Genomic DNA, 21,874 nt, shown 5'->3' on the forward strand with positions numbered 1-21,874 from the left:
GCATCATCCCGCCCACCATGGCAGGGATTTGGGGCATTTATTCATCGATTGATATCAGTCACTGTTGAAGGGCTCCTCCTGGGGGGCCTTAGTTCTCTGACCTTTGTCTTTGCAGTGTGTAGGCACAGTGGGGCAGGGGGCTCTGATGACCAGAAAACGTCCCCCAGGCTCACAGATGTTGTGCTGGCGTTGGGGAGTGGGGCTGCCATGCACCGAAATGGCAAAAGGCAAGAAGAAATAAGTGGATTCCACTTATTTTCTTCTTTGCCAGCTTCTCTATCTTGCGAAAGATTGCTTTTCGTGTTTGCGTGTCAGCGTCTTATTTCTTGGTACTGGGGAAAGTCTGCAAATGTCTAAGGAAACATAGCATATAATAGTCATATCTCTAGATAGTCCCATTTAATAACCTAACTTTCTTTGCTTGTAAATTCAGAAATCTAATTTATTTGCTCAATGTTATGGAAAATTTTAAAACTGCTAAAATATGCTTGAAAGAATACTCACACTCATGTTACTGGACATCTCCTCTTCGGTTATGTTGACTTGAGATATTGAATTGAAACTTACCGCTTCTTTCCTAAGTGTATTTTGACCTTTGAGGTTTCTGCCTTTGAATTAACATCAGGCGGTGTGAGCTTAGTGGCAGGGAACTTGTCTCTGGTTTGTCCTTTACAATGTCACCAGCACAGTGCCTGGCTCATATGTGTTGAAGAATTAATATGAGATTAGGCAGATCGAGTTAAGATGGAAGGAGGGTCTCTTCAATTCTGCCAAGAAATTTCTGATGTGTAAGTATTTAAAAAGCAAAAAGAGGGGCGTCTGGGTGGCTCAGTCGGTTGAGCATCCAACTTCGGCTCAGGTCATGATCTCGCAGTCCGTGGATTTGAGCCCTGCGTCAGGCTCTGGGCTGACAGCTCAGAGACTACAGCCTGCCTCAGATTCCGTGTCTCTCTGTCTGCCCCTTCCCGGCTCATTTCTCTCTCTCTCTCTCAAAAATGAATAAACATTAAAAAAAATAAAAACCAAAAAGAAAGAAAAATACTCATTCGATCCCATAATTGAGATGGCAAAGAAATGAATCCATTGATTCAGTTGTCTTCATGTGTTAGCTTTGCAGTGCTTACGATATCAGGATTACTCTAGACAAAAAAAAAAAAAAAAAAAGAATGTTTGTACATATAAAACATTGGTGGGGTTGATAGTGGCAAGAATGGCACAAAATGCCTTTTGGTCAAGGCCTTGAATCACTTTCAGCAGAAGAAATGTGACCTTTTAAATCAGAGACATTGCGCATAGAACCATGATAAAAGCAGAACTCCGTGTTGATAGTTGGGGAGAGGAATAATGTATGACTGTGAAATCATAAAGTGATAATTTTACATTTCCTTATATTGTTTAACAATGACAATATCAAACTTACACTGCTCCTTACTGTCAAAGATAAATAAAGGAAATCAGAATAGATACGTTTGAATCGAAATAGCAGCTTTTCATTTGCAAGTACTCCTTAAAAATATTTTTTTAATGCTTATTTATTTTTGAGAGAGAGAGAGAGAGAGCAGGGGAGGGGCAGACAGAGAGGGAGACAAAGAATCTGAAGCAGGCTCCAGGCTCTGAGCTGTCAGCACAGAGCCTGACGCGGGGCTCAAAACCACGAACTGTGAAATCATGACCTGAGCCAAAGTCAGACACTTAACCAACTGAGCTACCCAGACACCCCTCCAAATACACCTTTTATAAAAGTTTATAAATTGCTCCTCAGTAAAAATAAATGTTCAGGGGGAAAAGTAACATTAAATATACTCATCATCCTCAGTCAATTACTAAATAAAATAATGTATCTGGGATACTAGTCAAAATGCTTCAGACTTAATTAATATTCTTTCATGCATTCAACTAATATTTGTTGAGAGGCTAGTATGCTCCAAAAAGAGAGGATAGAGTACTGAGCCAGAAAAGCTAGCTCTTTCTACTTGTAGAATTTGCATTTCAGTAGAAGGACACAGACAAAATATAATTAAATGGGTTTTTTAAAGTTTATTTATTTATTTTGAGAAAGAGAGCACGTGTGGGCAGGGCAGAGAGGGGGGGGAGAGAGAGAAGCCCAAGCAGGCTTCAGCACAGAGCCTGCTGATGTGGGGCTTGAACTCGTGAACTGTGAGATCATGGCTTGAGCCCCAAACAAGAACTAGATGCTTAACCGACTGAGCCACCGAGGCACCCTGATAACTGAAGGGATTTTTAAAAAAGAACATATTTTAAGATGGTTATGAATATTATATAGAAAATAAAAGAGCACAATTAGGATAGTCTACTCACTAAGGAGTTGACACTTGACCTGGGACCTTCACGAGCATCCCAAGAATAGGGAACTCAAAATACGAAGTTTCCAAAGTGGAAGCAAAGCGTTTGAGGAACAGAAAGGCCTGTGGCTGGAAGGTGGTGGGTGAGAGCAGGGACGGCCGGCTGGATCATGCCTCTCCTAGTGAGCTATGATGTGGAAGCTGGATATTTTTCTCCTTTGTGCAGCCCTGCACTCTCGAAGGGTTGACACTATTGGGAAAATACCATTAAAAACAAAATCTCCTCTCAACCTAGAAAACCTCTCCACAAAGGTAGAAGAAAAAGAAAACAATCTGATTATTGAATGAGCATTCAACCGGAATGCAATGCACATCACGGGCAATCTGCTAGAGAGACTACAAAGACAGACCGAAATCTGACTGTATTATACCGTTAAGTGGGAACAACCCATTACATTAGGTAGGATTTGAAATTCGGAGTCAGGTGGCAAATTAGGCCCATCTCACCCAGGAAATATATTGCTAGGCAATATAAGGAAACTTAAAATTATCACTTCATGATTTCACAGTCATATGTTATTCTTCTCACCAACTGGTCAACACGGAGTTCTGCTTTTATCATGGTTCTGGGTGCAGGTGTTATCTTCTTTGATAATTGCATTTCAAAGAGAAGACGACCAGAGTTAAGACTATGGTGGCATGGTCTAGGGCAGTGGCCATGGAGACAGACAGAAAAGAATGGATTAGAGTGTATGTATTAGTCAGGGTTCTCTGGAGAAACAGAACCAATAGGATGTGTGTGTATCTCCTCTCTCTCTCTCTCTCTCTCTCTCTCTCTACCTATTATATATCTATCTACCTACCTACCTATCATCTACTATCTATCTACTATCTATCTGTCTGTCTGTCTGTCTATCTATCTATCTATCTATCTATCATCTATCTATCATCATCATCTTCTACCTATCTTTTGAGAAATATTTAAGGAATTAGCTCATGCAGTTGTGAAGGCTGACAAGTCCAAAATCTACAAGAGTAGCCTGGCAGACGGGAAACTCAAGAAAGAGTTGACATTGCAGGTCAAGTCCAAAGGCAGTCTGGAGAATTTTTTCTTTTTCAGGGACCTCAGTCTGTTATCTCTAAAGCTTTTCAGCTGACTGGATGAGGCCCACCCACAGTCTGGAGGGTAATCTGCTTTACCCAGAGTCTACCGATTCAAATGTTAATCTTATCAATCAAACAAACAAACCTTCCAAGCGACATCCAGACTGGGGTTTGACCAAATTTCTAGGTACTGTGACCTAGCCAAGCTGATACATAAAATTACCCATCACGGTGTATTTTTGGGTAGAGCCAATAGATTCTGCTTTTGTTCTAGAAAGTGAAGGAAATACATGATGAGTCCTAGGTTTTTGGCTTATGGATATGAATGGATGATGGTGCCATTAATGAAAAACAGAAGATTGGATATTTGGTCATTAAGTGCCATCATATGCAGAGAAAAATTAAGATAGAGCCACAGATTAAAATTAGTTACATAAATTACAAGTCAAATAAGTATAAAAACCTCTGAAGGAAGAACACTAACTGTGCCCAAAGACATTCAAGCACCTTACCTTAAACAGCTGGCTATGAGCTGGTTGCGTGACTGAATCTGAGTGGTTTATAAATGCTGGCCGTGCAGTGATGCCGAAGTATGAGATGGAAGATATTATTGTTGATGAGATAGATGTTACTCAGCAAAACTATCTGAAAAGTGGAAGGTATGTGAAGATAGAAAAACAACAGTTGGGATAGAAAACACAAACTACAGGTAAAGGGCTTAGAGATGAGTTCAAAGATCTATATGACAAAATTTCTAGACTTAATTACCATTTAATTTTTTTATTGAAAAATTTTTAATGTTTATTTATTTTTGAGAGAAAGAGAGAGAGAGAGACAGAGTGCAAGCAGGGGAGGGGCAGAGAGAGAGGGAGACACAGAATCTGAGACGGGCTCCAGGCTGTGAGCCATCAGCACAGAGCCCGATGCAGGGCTCGAGCTCATCAACCACGAGATCATGACCTGAGCCAAAGTTGGACGCTCAACTGACTGGGCCACCCGGGCGCCCCCAGACTTCATTATCATATTCTATTAGAGGAGCCTAGATTTACATTTGTGTGTGGCAAATTATCATAGTAATTGACTTCTGAACTTTTTGTTTTCCTATCTCCTGTGTTTTATCATGAACAAAACACCATATCATGAGTATTTTCATTTTATTGCCAACGCAGAAAATTCCTCATCTTGTCACATGAGGACATAGGCAGTAATAAGATGAGATCAAGTCTGGGAAGGAGTTCAGCTACTTGGGAGGAGCTGCGGCTTGGGCATCGCGTGTTCCGTTGACAGATGTCAACTCCGGAGAAGCCAAAAGGAGCAGGTGTTCTGAATTGAGACTCTATTGAGTCCCAATTCCAAGAAATCAAACCAGCAGAAACGAGAAACCCAGCCGAGGAACCCGGCTAAGGTTCAAAGTGGCACCAAATTAGGAGCCCAGACGGATTAGAAGCAGGAGGTCTCTCGCAAGTGTGGGACGAGAATGGAGATGGGAGCGAGGCAGGGGAAAATAATCTTTCAAGGCAAACGTCCATTGTAAGCCCTAAATTGATGGTCCAAGAACTGACCTCAGAATGTAAGTGGTGCTAACCCCACAGGGGTGTTGAGGACAGTAAATAGAATATGGCATGTGAAAATGTTTTGTAAACTGTGAAAGGACTCTGCTAGTGGCACTTTTATTCCTTTGCTGTATTTCACTGATGGTTTGATTAAAAATAATGAGCTAATTTAGTCAGACCCTCAAACATCTGCAACACTACTGGCTCATTTTGAAAGACCACTTAAGTAGGAGGAATTTACTAACACTTCAGAAGTTGTGTTTGATATTTAGGTCATAAAATCAAAAGTCAGTTCTTTTCATTAGTCTATTCTTAAAAAGAGAAACAAAGGGGCGCCTGGGTGGCGCAGTCGGTTAAGCGTCCGACTTCAGCCAGGTCACGATCTCGCGGTCCCGGAGTTCGAGCCCCGCGTCAGGCTCTGGGCTGATGGCTCAGAGCCTGGAGCCTGTTTCCGATTCTGTGTCTCCCTCTCTCTCTGCCCCTCCCCCGTTCATGCTCTGTCTCTCTCTGTCCCAAAAATAAATAAACGTTGAAAAAAAAAATTTTTTTTTTAAATTAAAAAAAAAAAAAAGAGAAACAAAAAAGAAAACCCTTTAAGTGAATTCAGTTTTGATGTAAGGGGAAAAAATATGCTTACCAGATCCTTTTTTTCTCTTCCTCCTCCTCTTCCTCCTCCTCCTCCTCCTCCTCCTTCTCCTCCTCTTTCTCCTCCTTCTCCTCCTCTTTCTCCTCCTTGTCCTCCTTCTCTTTCTCCTCCTCCTCCTCCTCCTCCTCCTCCTCCTCCTCCTCCTTCTCCTCCTTCTTCTTTTTGGCAAGAGGAAGTTCACTTTTGCCAGCTAGCAGCTCTGTACTATAAGTATAAGCCATCTCCACATACTAATTTAACTCATCAGCCCCAAATTACGAGAATAAAACAACACCGTTTATGTAGTTATTCTCATAAATATCCCCTCAAATGGTATAAGAACTTGCATTTATTTAACCTTTACTGCAAACTTGACACATTGTTACACTTACAGGTACATTTTTGCATCTTTTTGTTATGCAAAGGCTATCTTGAGTATGCCAATAAAATGAAAGTTAAAACTATATAATAGATACTAACTTACCTCTAGATGCTAGATCTCTAAGTTACCTATTGTTGTAAGGGAAAACAAAACAAAACAAAACAAAAGTCTTCTCTAGTAGGGCTATCCAGAAAGCACTTCATTCAAAAATTTGCTGGATATAAAAGCAAACACTTCCTAAAATAAAATCAGTTATTTTCAAAAAACCTCCCTAATGTTAGAATTCAAATAGAGTTTCCTCTATCTCAAAGAGAGCAGGGGTGAATCAGACTTCAAAATTCGATTCCAGGGAACACATGCACCTAATTTTATAGCTTATTATATTCATATCTAATTTTTCTTTTCTCAGATGGATATTATTTCTTTCTCAGTTATTTAATTTTTATGTTTACTCCACTACCCTTTGTGTGCATTTAAGGCAGGCCTTTTCCTAACGCTATAGGAGTGAACTCACAGGTCTTAAGGATTTCCAGCTGATTGCTGGGGGCCATGCGACTGGCCCTTCCCCCCTGTCTCTCTCTCTCTCTAGCTTCATGGACCCCCTACCCCCTTCAAGGGAGCTGAGCTGTCTCAGGCAGAATTCATATCACCCCTTCTCCCAGAATCAGTTTTACGGAGGAGACATTAGGAATTTTGACCTAAACTATTCTTTGTCACGTGTATCCCCTTAAACATCTTTTCTTTCTTTCTTTCTTTCTTTTTTAAACAGACACGAGGCAATTTTTAATATATAATGAAGATCACAAGCGCTGCGTGGAAGCATTAAGTCCCAGCGCGGTCCAAACAGCCGTTTGTAATCAAGACAACGAAGCACAGAAGTTCCGATGGGTGTCTGACTCGCGGATTATGAGTGTGGCGTTTAAATTATGTCTGGGGGTACCATCAAAGACGGATTGGGTTGCTGTCACTCTGTATGCCTGTGATCCGAAGAGCGAATTTCAGAAATGGGAGTGCAAAAATGACACGCTTTTGGGGATCAAGGGAGAAGATTTATTTTTTAACTATGGCAACAAACAAGAAAAGAATGTTATGCTTTACAAGGGCTCCGGCTTATGGAGCCGGTGGAAAATCTATGGAACGACAGATGATTTATGCGCCAGGGGTTATGAAGGTAGGAAGCATGGACCGTCTTGCCTTCCTTCTTTTACATTTTTCTCATCTTCTTAGTTGGAACCTAATTGGAGAAAATAGGCATATTCTTATTTAATCTGTGGTAGAATTAGTAACTGATGATGTTTGCATTTTGAACTATCTTCTATGAAAACCTGACAGTGAATACATGGTAAAAAGTCCTGAATGATGCTTTAGCAATTTATAATTAATGGAAAGACTGGTTTTTTTTTAAGAAAAGGCTTTTATGTGAGGTTGGTTCCCTAAGCTCTTGAAGGTTAAATAAAATCAGAGTATTTCGTTTTCTCTGATCTTGGCCAAATTTCATTCCTCTGGTGGCTGTGCACAGAAACAACAAAACAAAGATAAAGCAGAACTTGAAGCCTTTTACAAAGCTTTCTTGAGTCAGATGATGTTATCACCACATTCCAGGTTTGGACACTTGATTATTTGGGAGTGTTATCTACAACAACCTCAAGGTCAGAGGAAGAGCCTGCCTTTTGGGATAAGAGATTACCTGTTTCCAAAATTACTATGTTACTGGGGCTGCAAAGATTGCTTGAACCTGGTTATCATAGCTAATCAGAGCACCAGAGTTCAGTCTTTGTGAGGCCGTAACATGTCAACTTTTCATTTTCCTTCTTCTTTTTTGAAATTTTAAAATGTTTATTTATTTTTAAGAGAGAGAGGTGGGGGGTGAGGGACAGAGGGACAGGGAGACATGGAATCTGAAGCAGACTCCAGGCTCTGAGCTGTCAACACAGAGCTCGATGTGGGGCTCAAACTCAGGAACTGTGAGATCATGACCTGAGCTGAAGTCAGACGCTTAACTGAACCACCCAGGTGCCCCATCCATTTTCCTTCTTTATAAAGAAGAGGGAGAGCAGAAAGAGAGAGAGAGAGAAAGTGTTCAGAAAGAGACTGTTCAGGAGCATTTATTGAACATAATGAAGGTTTAGAAGTCATAGGAGAGATAACATTTCAAGAGAAATTTGGTTGAAAACTATAGCCGGGCAAGAGTGAACCAAAGTTGAATGAGTTAAATTCCACAGATCGTAAAATAGTCCTGAGGGATTCAAAACACGAAGATTGGTGCTAAGACATGGGACTTCTTATTTCATTTAAAAATACATCACTGGAGGGGTGCCCGGGTGGCTTAGTTGGTTGGACACCGGACTTTGGCTCAGGTCATGATCTCATGGTTCCTGGGCTCGAGCTCCGCATCAGGCTCTGTGCTGATAACTCAGAGCCTGGAGCCTGCTTTGGATTCTGTGAGACAAGTATGCAGAGGGTTTAGCATAGTGGTTCTCAAACTTTAAATATGCTTAAGAATCACCAGGAAAGCTTGTTACAAGTGAAGATACCAAGGTTCCCCTCCTACCCGGACTCTAAATCAGCACATGAGGGGAAAGTCCAAGAATCTATTGAATTATTTTTATGAACACCTGGGTGCTTGGATGAAGATCGTCCATTGACCACACTTGCTGCTCTCCAAGTCTTTCTCAATACTTAAGATATTCCTGCTGGAAGATCTAGGCTTTCAGAGTGATCTTGGTATCTGCTCACTGTAGAGTACACATTTATCTGAAGACAATACAGAGGAGGTATATGTAGAGCCTGTCTCTCTAAAGAAAACCTGGGGGAGACAACTGGCCAAGGTCAGGGACTATTTTAGAATAACAGAATCAGAATTACAGACTTAGAAGAATCTCAGTGTTGTCTGGGAGTTTGGACCACAGTGGAAGAGAAACTGACTGCAATTACATGGCTTGCCAGTGAAAGTGGCTGGACTAGAATGTGGTTCTTTTGGCTTCGTCAGGGCGTTGTTAAATACATCAGGTTTGGGGCGCCTGCGTGGCTCAGTTGTTTAAGCGACTGACTTCGGCTCAGGTCATGATCTCGCAGTTTGTGAGTTCGAGCCCCGCGTCGGGCTCTGTGCTGACAGCTCAGAGCCTGGAGCCTGCCTCGGATTCTGTGTCTCCCCCTCTCTCTACCCCTCCCCTGCTCACCCTCTGTGTCTCTCTCTCAATCATCAATAAACGTTAAAAAAATTTTTTAAAAAAATACATCAGGTTAGTCCTGAAAAGCCCATTTCTGATTGATATCTATAAATCCAGTGTCGACAATTTCTTGGCTAATTTAATGAACAGTGCAACTAGCCCTGAGGTGGTCTTAACAGATTTTCCTCATACGAAGGAACAGGAACCCCAGTGGTTACGAGTGGCATAATCATATCTAAATCTAGCCTGTCCCCTATATGAGATATGATTTGGAAAACTAGTCCTGAAACTTAGTGGCATAAAAGCCAGAATTGCGTTTTGAAGTGACTAACTACTAGCTAATTGGAAAAAAAGTAATTTTGAGGTAAATGAAAATAAACCTGGCTTTGTCAGAAGGACGGGATGAGTGCATTAAGGGGGAAGGAAAGAGGGTAAGGAGCTTAACATGCGTTTTGATTTTAAGATATGTTGGGTATTGTGCTAAATGTTTTACAAACTTTATATTGTCTAAATGAATTTTGAGATGTCTTTTTTTTTAAGTTTATTTATTGAGAGAGAGAGAGAGAGAGAGAGAGAGAGAGAACAAGCAGGGGAGGGGCAGAGAGAGAGGGAGAGAGAGAGAATCCCAAGCAGGTTCCGTGCCGTCAGTGTGGAGACTGAAGTTGGGCTTGAACCCACAAACTGTGAGATCATGACCTGATCAAGAGTCAGATGCTTAACCGACTGAGCCACCCAGGTGCCCTGAGATATCTTTTAAGAACTGTTTAAAGGCATAGGATCTGCAAAACTTAATTAGGACAAATTCTGAATATCAGCTGGTGGCAGGAGGCTAAGTACGTTGCTCTAGAAGGTTGTTATTTCCCCAAATTGTTATTTCCTCTGTCTCTTGTGTTTGAATTCAGTTTTACGAAAGCAGGTATTAATTGTAAATGGTTTTCGGTGCTTTCTTTCCGTGATGTGGATTAGAGAGTTATGCCCAACTTCCGACTCTTTCTCAGAGTTGTTGAGGGACTCCAGTGGAGGCTGGCTTGGCAGGATTTAAGTAGGCGGGGATTTAAGTTTTGACTGTGCGTTTGAGTTATACAGCTATAAGGTTATTTTTTAATCTAGAGATTCAAGAATTCTGTGATTCCAAGCAAGAGGAAGGATGGGCTCTTCCCTGTTTTGGAGGAAATGCAGAAGTCCAAGCAGGTGTCAGTATAGCTGACTACTTTTGCCTCACGTGAGGCAGGAGGCAAATCTGTCCTAAAAGACAGTGGAAATGAAGTGGTCCTAGAATTGTTCCTGATAGAGACTGCTGTGTGTACTCAGAAAAAGACTGGGGTAGAGACAGAAGGGAAAGAAAAAGGGATTCCCTGGGTGGGGACCTCAGGTGTGATCCTCTTTCGGCATCCTTCTTATCGGAAAGTCAACCTTGAGAAGATTGACTGACATTCTAAGTGCACGTCGATGTGTCTCTTCTAGACATGTACACGCTGCTGGGCAATGCCAATGGGGCAACCTGTGCATTTCCATTCAAGTTTGAAAACAAGTGGTATGCAGATTGCACGAGTGCTGGGCGATCAGATGGATGGCTCTGGTGTGGAACCACCCCAGATTATGACACAGACAAGCTATTTGGATATTGTCCATTGAAATGTAAGTAACGTTCCCACCAAGAAAATTTGACACATTTCCCACGTCAGCGTAACGAGCACATGTTGCGTTTGTTGAGAACGTTTTCCCTTCCAAAGTTCTTTCCCACTTATTATCTCGTCACCCTCCACCACACCCCTGTACGGGTGTCATTGTCCCCGTTTTATAATGGAGAAAGTGATCCATATTGGCTGAAGACCAGAACACAGATTTTCTGACTCTCAGCCCTGGGCTGCATCACATGATCTCTTTATTTCCACCAACTGCTTCTTTCCTTCACCGTCTCCTGTTCCTGTAGGTTATTTGCTAAGACTTTAGGGCAAATTATACTGTACACGTTGCAATGTCTACTTAAAACTGCCCTCCCAGGGATTTGCCTTTATTAAACGATAGCCCCAAAATAAAACTTAATGCCATGAGCATGTCGTCTGGTGGAGACAGAGACATGTGAGGGGGTCCTCACTTTTGTGTCTCCGTTCTGTGAAAATGATAGTAATGAATAGTAATGACAGTAACTTTAATTTCATTTAAGAAGAGTACCATTTAATTCAACATAGCTATGAATCAAATGGAAGAGGATTATTTTCATGCTCGAAGGATTTTTTAAAATGAAAACGTAAGTAGTATTGCAAGAATACAAAAACAAGTGGCTTTGCATGATATTGATGGGAAGCAGCCAGAACATGAGTCCTGGGTAGTCTTTCCATACTCAAGAATCTGTAAAGAAACAGGGGAGCAGGTTTAGGTGGGATGGGGGAGGGGCCTCAAGTGGGGAGGCGGGGCTGGGGCTGACGGAGCCAGCGAGTGAGGGGTTCTTTGCTCCACTTTCCCTTTTACCCCACCTCCTCTGTCTCCTGCTAGCTACCCCCTTCCTTTTTACTCCCTAAATGTCTTACTCCCTGCCCCCCTTGCTCCTTCAGGCTTTCTGGGTCGCAGTAGCTCCCATTCTATGCTGTTACCCAGAACTCTTCCTCCTGCTGGCCTGCAAAGGGGTGGGATCCGGGGTAGAATCTGGGTACACTAGCAGCCTGGCATGGCCGTAAGCCCACGTCAGCTGCAAGAGCATTGCTTACAGCTGAAGTTTGGGGACCATGCACCCACCCAACGATCGCATTATTCTGAGCAATATGGGGAAGTAATTCACACAAAAAAATTGTAGTTTCTCAAGTTAAAGCCAGAATTCTAAGAAAAATACTTGTTTATCTCTCTCGATACACAATCCCACTTAAAATGAATGTGATTTCTCAGCCTCGCATATTATCATAATCCTATACTCGGTGCAGTCCCTATGTCCTGGGTGAATATCGACAAAAACTCACAGGCTTCCCGTTCAGAGTGACTCTGCTCTCCGTTCTTGGGGGGAAGTAACTGTATTCACGTCTCTTAGAACCACTTTAGAGGTTTGATTCCCATGAAAGGTTTATAGATGTCTGATCTCTGTATTAGAAGTGTTTTCGTCTGAATCGAGCTATTTTTTCCCCTAAGATAAAGCAAGACTTGTTTTCCAAAGGTAAGGAGCGTCTCTCACCTTTACTTAGTAGGAATGGTATTTTCTAAATCTGTTATCATGGAGTCTCTTGGGGATGTAGATTTCCCAGGTCTGACTACAGCATCTTGGACTTAAGTGGTATTGATGAAGGAGTTGTTAGATGTATGTATGATTTAATCAATCGTTAAATGGAAGACAGATGGTTAATCACTAATCACACACACATGAAAAAAACCCCACAAAAACCTCACAACCTTGGGATAGATGTGTGTTGGATGGGCGTCCTGAGTATTCTCTCGCGTCCTTGTAATTTATGCCTTCAAAACCTATGCATACATCTTTTTTCTTGTTCATTGTAAAAATAAGATAACTCTAGGAAATAAAAGTGTCTGATTTCAACACGCATTCAACCCATAAAGCACATTTTAGGCATCCCATGCCTTTCTTAAAGGGCTTTGCAATTTCCCAGTCTACTTCATTTTCCTTGCTTTGCGTTCCTTTCAAAAGAACATTTGATTTTACATTAGCCTTAATTTAAACCTTAAGGTTAAGGTTTAATACAGGAAGATGAGGTACTGGCTTTTGACCTCGTGACACTTTCATATGTGCTCTTCTTCCTTGTCCATCGCATTGTTTATTACAGTGTTTCCCTTCTGTTTAAACATCTATTTTAAAGCATCGTGAGAACCGGAAAAGGAAAAGACCCTTTCTCTCGATCCTCCGTAGCTTGCAACTTGAGCTTGCTTCATCGCTTGTGCTAGTTCACTGCGGGAATTTGAACGTGAGGGGGGACGTAGTGTCAGCAAACCTATGCAAGCAGTGAGAAATAGATTTCAATTCCTTGACCTCAAGAGCCAAACATACTTTCTTTTAAATGAAGAGTCATACTGCATTCCCTTCTTTGGTTATGTATATCTCCAGACATGAAAATAACATCCCCCCCACTTTCTTTGGATGTCTCACATTTTCTACCGTATCAGGCCTCAAATTTCTAAAAATAGGGGTTTAAAACATCTCCATCTTCAGATGAACTCCAAACCAGTCTGATACGAATGGTCTCGCTTACGTGGACAAGACTCCATTTGGATATGGAACTACGTGATCATTTAAATTTAACGTCACCAATTCAAATTTATTTTATTTTATGTATCTTTTTGAAGTGTATTTATTTACTTCCTTCCTTACTTATTTTTGAGAGAGCAAAAGAGAGAGAGAGAGAGAGAGAGAGAGAGAGAGAGAGAGAGAGAATCCCAAGCAGGCTCTACATGGTCAACGCAGAGCCCAGTGCGGGGCTCGAGCCTATAAACTCCAAGATCATGACCTGAGTCAAAATCAAGAGTCGGACACTCAACCAACTGAGCCAATCAGGCGCCCCTCCAATTTATTTTTATCTAAATATATAATAATTTTATAATGAAAGCTTCTTAGAAATTTCTGTGTTGTTGCCTGAATGGAATTTTGATATATTTTTCTTCCTCTTTGGTGTGCAAAGGAACCCCAAGTTTCATGTCATACTCTGTGGTATGCGTATGAAAAAGGGCACTTCCTTGTCACATACAAAGATTCATGGCAGCATAGGGCTACATGCTTATTGGAAACTGGCCGACGTCGTGGCAGGTTGAACACCTCTTAGAAAATTTGAGAAGTTACATAATTCCTTCTCTTTCTTACAAACAAGTGAAGAAATTATTACTGCCTATGATTTGTAGGTAGAAATTTGTATTATTAAAAAGACAAGAGGGAAAGTTTCATAACATGAAGCACACAGAAATATTTCATTTGTTGACTAATTTCCCCAACATCTTATATGTAACACACTGTAAACAATATTTATCTCTACTATTGACCTTTCATAAGGTATAACTAAGTTTATAGAGTATATTGGGAATCATAAAATAACAAAGGAAAAAATAAGCTACAAGTATTATTTTTTGCCCTGAAGGAAGAAAAATTAACAATCTGCATCTATTATTGCCTGGAGCTGCCTCGATTTAATATATCCTAGAGATAGGAAAATGAGACTTGAGGGGTTTGCAATTTAAGGACAAACCACTAGTGAGGTGACATTGCCTGAATGCACGTCCAGGTCAGCCTGGCGGTGGCATCCATGACTTTGCCTTCTAATGCCTGTGACTTTGGTCTAAAAAGACCCAACTAGGACGTGCAGGCAGAATATCCACTTGCTGAGAAAAGACATATATATTTTTTTCCTTATATGTTTTTTTTCTAGATTAAGGAGCGCGGACCGGCATCTCTATTCTTGCTTAGTATTTGCAATTGCCCCACTCCCCAACTCACCTGATCCCAAACCTCCTGACGGACAAGTAGGGAGATGATGCCTCTCTTTCCTTGCTTAGGCATATGACAAAAATTGGATGTGGCTCATCTTTTGAAAACTCCCCTCTTCATTAAGGGAGTGAAGAAAATCTCATAGGCACTTTAAGGAAAAGGGAAGAAAGGAAAAGAAACAAGCTGCAGGAAATAATGCTACTATTAGAATTGTGTACAAAACATTGTTCCCTGAAAGTCTTTTCTCCGCCTAATGCAGCCAATTCCATTTGACTTCTTTTACAGTTGAGGGCAGTGAAAGCTTATGGAACAAAGACCCGTTGACTGGCATTTCCTACCAGATAAACTCCAAATCGGCTTTAACTTGGCATCAGGCAAGGAGGAGCTGCCAACAACAAAGTGCCGAGCTCTTGAGTATCACGGAAATCCACGAGCAAACGTACCTGACAGGTAATGGCAGGAAAAGAAAAGGAAGTTGTAAGTAAGTTCATGATGGTTCCACTTCTATCCGCTGGAGCCTAAGAGCAGCCAGCATAGGGGATTATAGACGGACATCATGATGGAGTCAGTCCTGAACAGGTGCCATCCCAGGGTATGACCCACTGGCCCCTGGGATGGCAAATGGCTTTTGTCTCCTCAGCCAACCCTCTTCCATCCGTTGCGACAGTCTCTCTAGAACCTGCGTTGAGAAGGATTCCGAGAGTTAATCTGGGTTCAGAGTAGAAGACGTCTCCGTCGCTAGGGGATGTTCTTGGACACAGTAGGGCTGCTATGCTGGTCAAACGTTCCAGGTCCAACCTGAAGCCCAAGGTTTTCTGTCAGCATCATGGCATTCAAAAGGATAAAATGAAGTAAACGCTCCCGCCACAAGCAGGGACCAGTCAAGAGCCGCTCTGAAACCCTGCGTCCTTTTTGCTTCCTGTCTCTCAAACTCCCTGACTGTACTGGTTTTCAGGCCTTATTGGCATTCTTTCCTCAAGGTGTTTGCTTTTGAAGCATTTGTTCTTGTAGGATTATGAAGATGAAAAGAGCCAATGTTTGCTTGAGATGAAAGTATTTGTTCTAGCTTCTGAGACCCACACTTGGGGAACAGAGAGAGATTAGGAGCAGAAAGGAGTGGGGAGGATAAGCATCCTCAATCCCCTGTTCCAGAATCCTCTCCCTCCAGGTCCCCCTTTCTCTGCTACCGGATTAATATATCCCTGAGCCTATGACTCCTGTGTTCGAAAAGCCCTTAGTGACTTCTTATTTTCTACCAAGTAATTAACAAAATACCTTTGCCTGGCATTCAAAGGCTGTCATCTGCCCCCGACAGATGCATTTTGCAGTCTCGACAGAAGGGTTTGGGTTTCTCATCTTTTTTTTTTTTTTTTAAGTTTTGTGGTTTTTTTAATTGTTTATTTATTTTTGAGAGAGAGACAGAGTGGGAGCAGGGAGGGGCAGACAGAGAGGGAAACACAGAATCTGAAGCAGGCTCCAGGCTCTGAGCTGTCAGCACAGAGCCTGACACGGGGCTCGAACTCATGAACCGTGAGATCCTGACCTGAGCCGAAGTGGGATGCTTTAACTGACTTAGCCACCCAAGAGCCTCTGAGTTCCTCATCTTTATCTCGTACTTTCTTACCACCACATCTTTAAATCTCATGCCATTTCTTGTACCTGGAATTGCCAAAATTTTATACAGCTGAAATGCAATCTTATCCATTTCCATCTGCATTTCCCTTATTTGTTTAGTGCTTTTATTTATTTTTTAAAGTTTATTCATTTATTTTGAGGGAGTGAGAGAGCGAGCATGTGCACACACATCGGGGAGGTGCAGAGAAAGAGAGAGGGGGAGAGAGAGAATCCCAGCAGGCTCCGTGTTGTCACCTCAGAGCCCAACTCGGGGCTCACACCCACAAACTGTGAGATCATGACCTGAGCCCATACCAAGAGTTGGACGCTTAACCAACTGAGCCACCCAGGTGCCCCTGTTTACTCCTTTTATAATAGCTACTTACCTATATGTCCCACTTCCCCTACAAGATTAGGAATACATTTATTTGTTATTTTTCATTCATTTATTCAACAAGGGGGCTGGTATCTGTGTGTGAGGTATTATGCTAGGTCATAGGGACACAATGGTGATCGAAGCCAGTCATGTCCTCTCTACATGGAGCTTAAAGTGCAGTGGGGAAAACAGACATAAACAACAGATAAATACACGTGCCACAGAAGTGCCACGAAGAAAGCAAACTGAGTGCTATGTGGAGAATGGATTATACGAGCAAATGGCTGATATGAGGAATGTCTCATGAGTATTTATGCCGCCCAAACCCCAAAGAGATTCACACAGAACCTTCCAAGGAAGAGAGTCTCAATGAATGTCTGGTGACTGACAAATGATGGTGCAGCACACGAAAAAAATAATTATCTAGAAATCCAGCCTCGTGCTTGGATGGGCGGTCAGCTTACGGCAAGGAGACCGTAAGTTCGGTGGTTCTTAAATGTGAAGTTGCTTAAATCACCAGGGAACTTTGTTAAAACAAAAACGTGTGGGCACAAACTCCAGAGATGCTGGATCAGTAGGTGGGGCCCAGGAATTGGCATATTATCAACCATCCAGCTGATTCTGGGGCATATTCACGAGACTGACAACAGGAAAGCAATCTGACCTCGCTGTGTATTCAGAAGCTTAGAGAAGGAATCGTGCCTCAGTCTGCTCAGTTATTCGGTTTTGTGTTGGTTTGGGGGGCATTCCCCATGTTGAGACATAGTATCAGAGTGATTAATACTTACAACCATGCATAAAATTAAGGACAGAAAGCCCAGAAAGAGACACAACTAATTTCACGTAGATGATCCAGGGAGAGAAGGGATGATTTAAGACAACCCTGGTGTTATCTGTGCACACTGGTGTGGGTGAGAGAAGAACTCTCTCAGAGTTGAAATGGTTTCTGAGTCAGTGAGAGAAAGACAAATACCGTATGATTGAACTTGTATGTGGAATTTAAGAAACAAAACAAAAGAGCAAAGGGGAAAAGAGAGAGAGAGAGAAACCAAAGAGAGACTCTTAACCATGGAGAACACAATGATGATGGTTACCCGAGGGGAGGCGGGTGGGGGATGGGTGAAATAGGTGATGGGATTAAGGAAGGCACTTGTGAGGAAAATTGGGTGAGGTATTCTGGAATTAAAATAACAACTTTACAAAGAAGTTGAAATGGTTTCAATTGGCTTTTTTTTTTTTTTTTTTTTAGGGGAATCTGTGGGTTGTATTATCTTGACTCATCCGAGTTTTACTGGATTTTTGGCTTTCTGGAAGCCAAGGGACTGAACACAGGTTACTTTTTCACTGCCTTCCCCAGCTGCCTAGAGGAAAGGGGTAATGCTGGCGGGAGGGACAGCAGCTGTGGCAGGAAATGCTTTCCTAATCAGCCAGAGCTATTATTGTGTCCCTCAGGAGAGCCAACAAGCCTGAAGAGATTCAGAGGCTCAGTTCACCTCAGATACTTGTTTGAATCTTATCCAAGCCTCCGGAATTTTAGTCAGCAAATTTTAACTGAAATCTGGATAAGAATGACTTCTCCAATGAAATTTGGAGTATTTCCTGCTTTTCTTTAAGTCAAAAATATCATGGATTGGGGGGAAAAAGTCTGAAGGGGAGTTCATGAAATAAACAGCATTTTGTTTTCTGGAGGGAAGATATTCACGACATTCAGGATTTATTGGGATGTATTGGGGGAAGAATCTGGAAAACAACGGTGTGAGTGAAGGACTGTGATCATTTGGGGCAACAGGTCACTAAAAACTAAACAAAACAAAACAAAAATACCCACAAATAGTTACACTCTTAAGGCTTATTCTATGTGAGGATTGTGAGCAGTAAATATATATTTTTTTAAAAAAACAGTCTAAGTAGGGGCGCCTGGGTGGCTCAGTCGGTTGAGCGGCCGACTTCAGCTCAGGTCATGATCTCACGGTTTGTAGGTTCGAGCCCCGCGTCAGGCTCTGTGCTGACGGCTCAGAGCCTGGAACCTGCCTCCAAGTCTGTGTCTCGCTCTCTCTCTCTGCCCCTAACCCACTTGCATTCTGTCTCTGTCTCTCTCAAAAGTAAATAAACATTCAAAACAAAACAAAACAGTCCAAGTCATTTTTATGACGCTCAGATCCAATTAGCTGTCATTTATTGATCGGCTCCTGTGTGCCAGACGCTGGGCTTTGTTTCTAAACCTCACGCCTACCTCCTAAATGAATATTATTGTCTCCGCTTTATAGATGAAATAACAGACTAGGGGGGAGAAGGTTGAAACTTGCCCAGTGCCTCCTGTTCAGAAAATAGTTGCATTGGAACCAGGTACTGTCTTTCCATTTCACTCTGCCCGGGTCCTTCTCACAAAGTGAGCAAGGCTCTGGTGGTCCCCAAAGCACTACAGAGAACCCTAATTTAGGTATGAACAGCTCCCTGTTTCAGTGAACTTAACCTAAACTAACAGTCTGATTTCCCTTTGCCTGCAGGGTTTACCGCTCTGCCCGGTGGCATCTTCTTACATCACCCACATACATTGCATTATACCCTCACTTCTGTCTCTATCCCCAAAATGCTGGGATGCTATGTAATCCTCAATGCCCAAACCAGAGTTCTAACCACATATGTGCAGGGTTAAGATTTGCAGAACCGAAATAAGATGTAGGAACTGAAAGCTGGCTCATTACCCTGATTGTTTTGGGGGCTGGCTGGAAAAAGAATTGGACCATGATACAGAAAAGACGAAAACAAAGTGTAACACTGGACACGAACACATCATCTATTATACCTAAGCGCAAAAGCGGGCGTATAACCGTTTCAGACTAGTGTGCAGAAAAATCAAGAATTGAAACGTTCAGCGTGCGGAAGTGATCCTCTGTGTAGTGACGCTAGCGAAGCCTTGGTCTCTCTATGAAATTACAAAAGCACATTCGAGAAAGAAATCTGTGGATGACGACCATCTTCTTTAAGTGACCTGCTTAACACAAAATTTGAATTTTGTTTCTGAACACACTTCTTGCCGATCCTGATTCAATAAGGAGTTAAAATAATAGTCAGATAGCTTACAGTTATTGGGCACTTGTTACATGTTAGGCCCTGGTTTGAGAGGTATTTATGAATTTTGCTCTTGAAAATAAGCCTACCAGTACCTCGAGCAGGTGTGGGACGTCAGAGGATAGATAATTCCCTGAAGAAGCTATCACCTTTTCTCAGTATGCCAAACACAGCAATGTCAGATGAAAATCTACTTTACTTTTTCCTATAGGCAGTGAATTCTTTACAGTTTTGAAAAGTTACATATGCTTATATTCTTAACTAATAAATTGTTTACAACGCCAGAGGATTTGACTTCGGGAAATAGCTGTCTTTAACATTTGTGAAATGCTACTTTTGGCATCGTTTCCTCTAGCATACGCCTCTGTAGGTACAGGGAGAATTATTATTCAAGTCACTGCAATTGTAAATCATTTATGAAAAAAGTCATTCAGGGTTCAATAGCATTTCATGGAGTGATCATTAACATATAATGTAGTATCCAACCCTAGAAGGACATTTTTTTTTTTAATTTTTTTTTTTAACATTTATTTATTTTTGAGACACAGAGAGACAGAGCATGAACGGGGGAGGGGCAGAGAGAGAGGGAGACACAGAATCGGAAGCAGGCTCCAGGCTCTGAGCCATCAGCACAGAGCCCGATGCGGGGCTCGAACTCATGGACCGCGAGATCATGACCTGAACCAAAGTCGGACGCTTAACCGACCGAGCCACCCAGGCGCCCCTAGAAGGACATTTCTAAGGCACAGTCTGGTAGATGAGTATTTCCTCTTGACACATTATAAGTGACCTGTTATGTAAATGAGGTAGGACACTATTTTTTAGTTGGTTTCTTTAACTTACCCTAAAGTGATCTAAGCAATCATATGGTACTCAAAATAGTTTTAATAACTGTATTTTTACTATACACAAAACATAATTACTAAACTGAAAGGAAGTCATTGATAAGATGACTAATTATAAAATTGATTTAATATGAGTAAATTTTTCTCACTTTATTATTATGTTTTAAGTGAAAGCAGTCATATTTGGTGCTACTCATCCCAGAGATTTAAGACTAAAGAAATATAAAGACTTCCCCTTTTGATAATGTCATCTCCTTGGTATAGTTTACAGTAAACGTTTCTAGTTTTTGGTAAGATTTCAACTTTGGAGAACCAAAAGTTGAGTCTTCGCACAAAAGTGAGTTCTGGCATGGGCTGTTGTTTGGGAAGGAAGGACACATATCAGAAATATCTGTCTAGGTCATTATTGTGTATTTAAAGGTGTCCTAACATTTAGAGTTATCTAGAAAGGGTAATATATCTAGAAGGGGTAGTAACTCAGAGGTAAGTTTAATTTAAACAGGAATTGAATCCACTGGAGAAACCACACTGAACCCTAGGTTCCAATCCTGATCCATTAATCCTCCCTGCGTGTCTTAATCTCTCCGTCTCTATGTTCTTCCTCTGTAAAATGAAGGAATTGGGCTAGATACCTCCCAAGGTACATAAAGTACCAGCATACAAGAGCTGTGCTAACTCAAACTTTGTTTCCAGAACGCTTGATATAAATGAGTGAATCTGCATTAATCTTCACTGATTTTTACATTCCAGAGTTTAATTTCATCCCACTGTTATTTTCTTATTTATTTAAAGAAATCACACAATAGGGTTTACTTTTCAGTAAGTAACTCCAGTATTGAATTCAGTTCGGTTTGTTAAGCCCCAGTCCACCTAATCACAACCTAATCAATGTCCTCAAGTGGGTATTTTCACCTCCTTTTGCAAGTACCTCTCCACCAGATGCTAAGTCAACTGAGTGCAATGTTCAGGTCACATGACCTCTAAGACAGCCGTTTGCACTCTTATGGAAGTGGGTGTAATAAATGTGAGATATGATTATTTGCCACGGAGTTGCTGTAACTTCCATTCACTTGAATTGGTCACACGAATGTGTGCCTATATTAAGCTAATGAGAAATTGGGGAAAATGGTAGCGACTTTCAGAGAGCTCAGCTGGTTACATCAGAACTGGAGAGTCTGGGCTTTGGTGTCATGAGACACTATCATGGTTTGTGAGGATTAAATGAACAAGTACAGCACTCTAAATAGAGTAAGTGGTAATTCTCACCATTGACAAGAATACCCACCTGAGTTTGGTATTTTATTAAAGGACAGTTTTGTGTTTGATGAACTCTTCAATGAACTAAAAGGAATATAGACAGAACAGAGAACTGTGGTTTTTAAAAACGTTCAGGTAGTAACAGATGAGAGTGTTTGAC

General features: G+C 41.6%; 1 protein-coding gene across 1 annotated transcript in view; it reads left to right on the forward strand.

The window, feature by feature from the left end:
* Positions 1-21,874, forward strand: part of MRC1 (mannose receptor C-type 1) — a 98,691-nt gene that overhangs the window by 7,384 nt on the left and 69,433 nt on the right. The window contains exons 2-4 of the mRNA XM_015077833.3: positions 6,737-7,138; positions 10,602-10,775; positions 14,836-15,000. Of these exons, the coding sequence (XP_014933319.1) occupies positions 6,737-7,138; positions 10,602-10,775; positions 14,836-15,000 (741 nt within the window). The remainder of the gene's footprint in view (positions 1-6,736; positions 7,139-10,601; positions 10,776-14,835; positions 15,001-21,874) is intronic.

This window comes from Acinonyx jubatus, chromosome B4, assembly GCF_027475565.1.
Source record: "Acinonyx jubatus isolate Ajub_Pintada_27869175 chromosome B4, VMU_Ajub_asm_v1.0, whole genome shotgun sequence".
NCBI lineage: Eukaryota > Metazoa > Chordata > Mammalia > Carnivora > Felidae > Acinonyx > Acinonyx jubatus.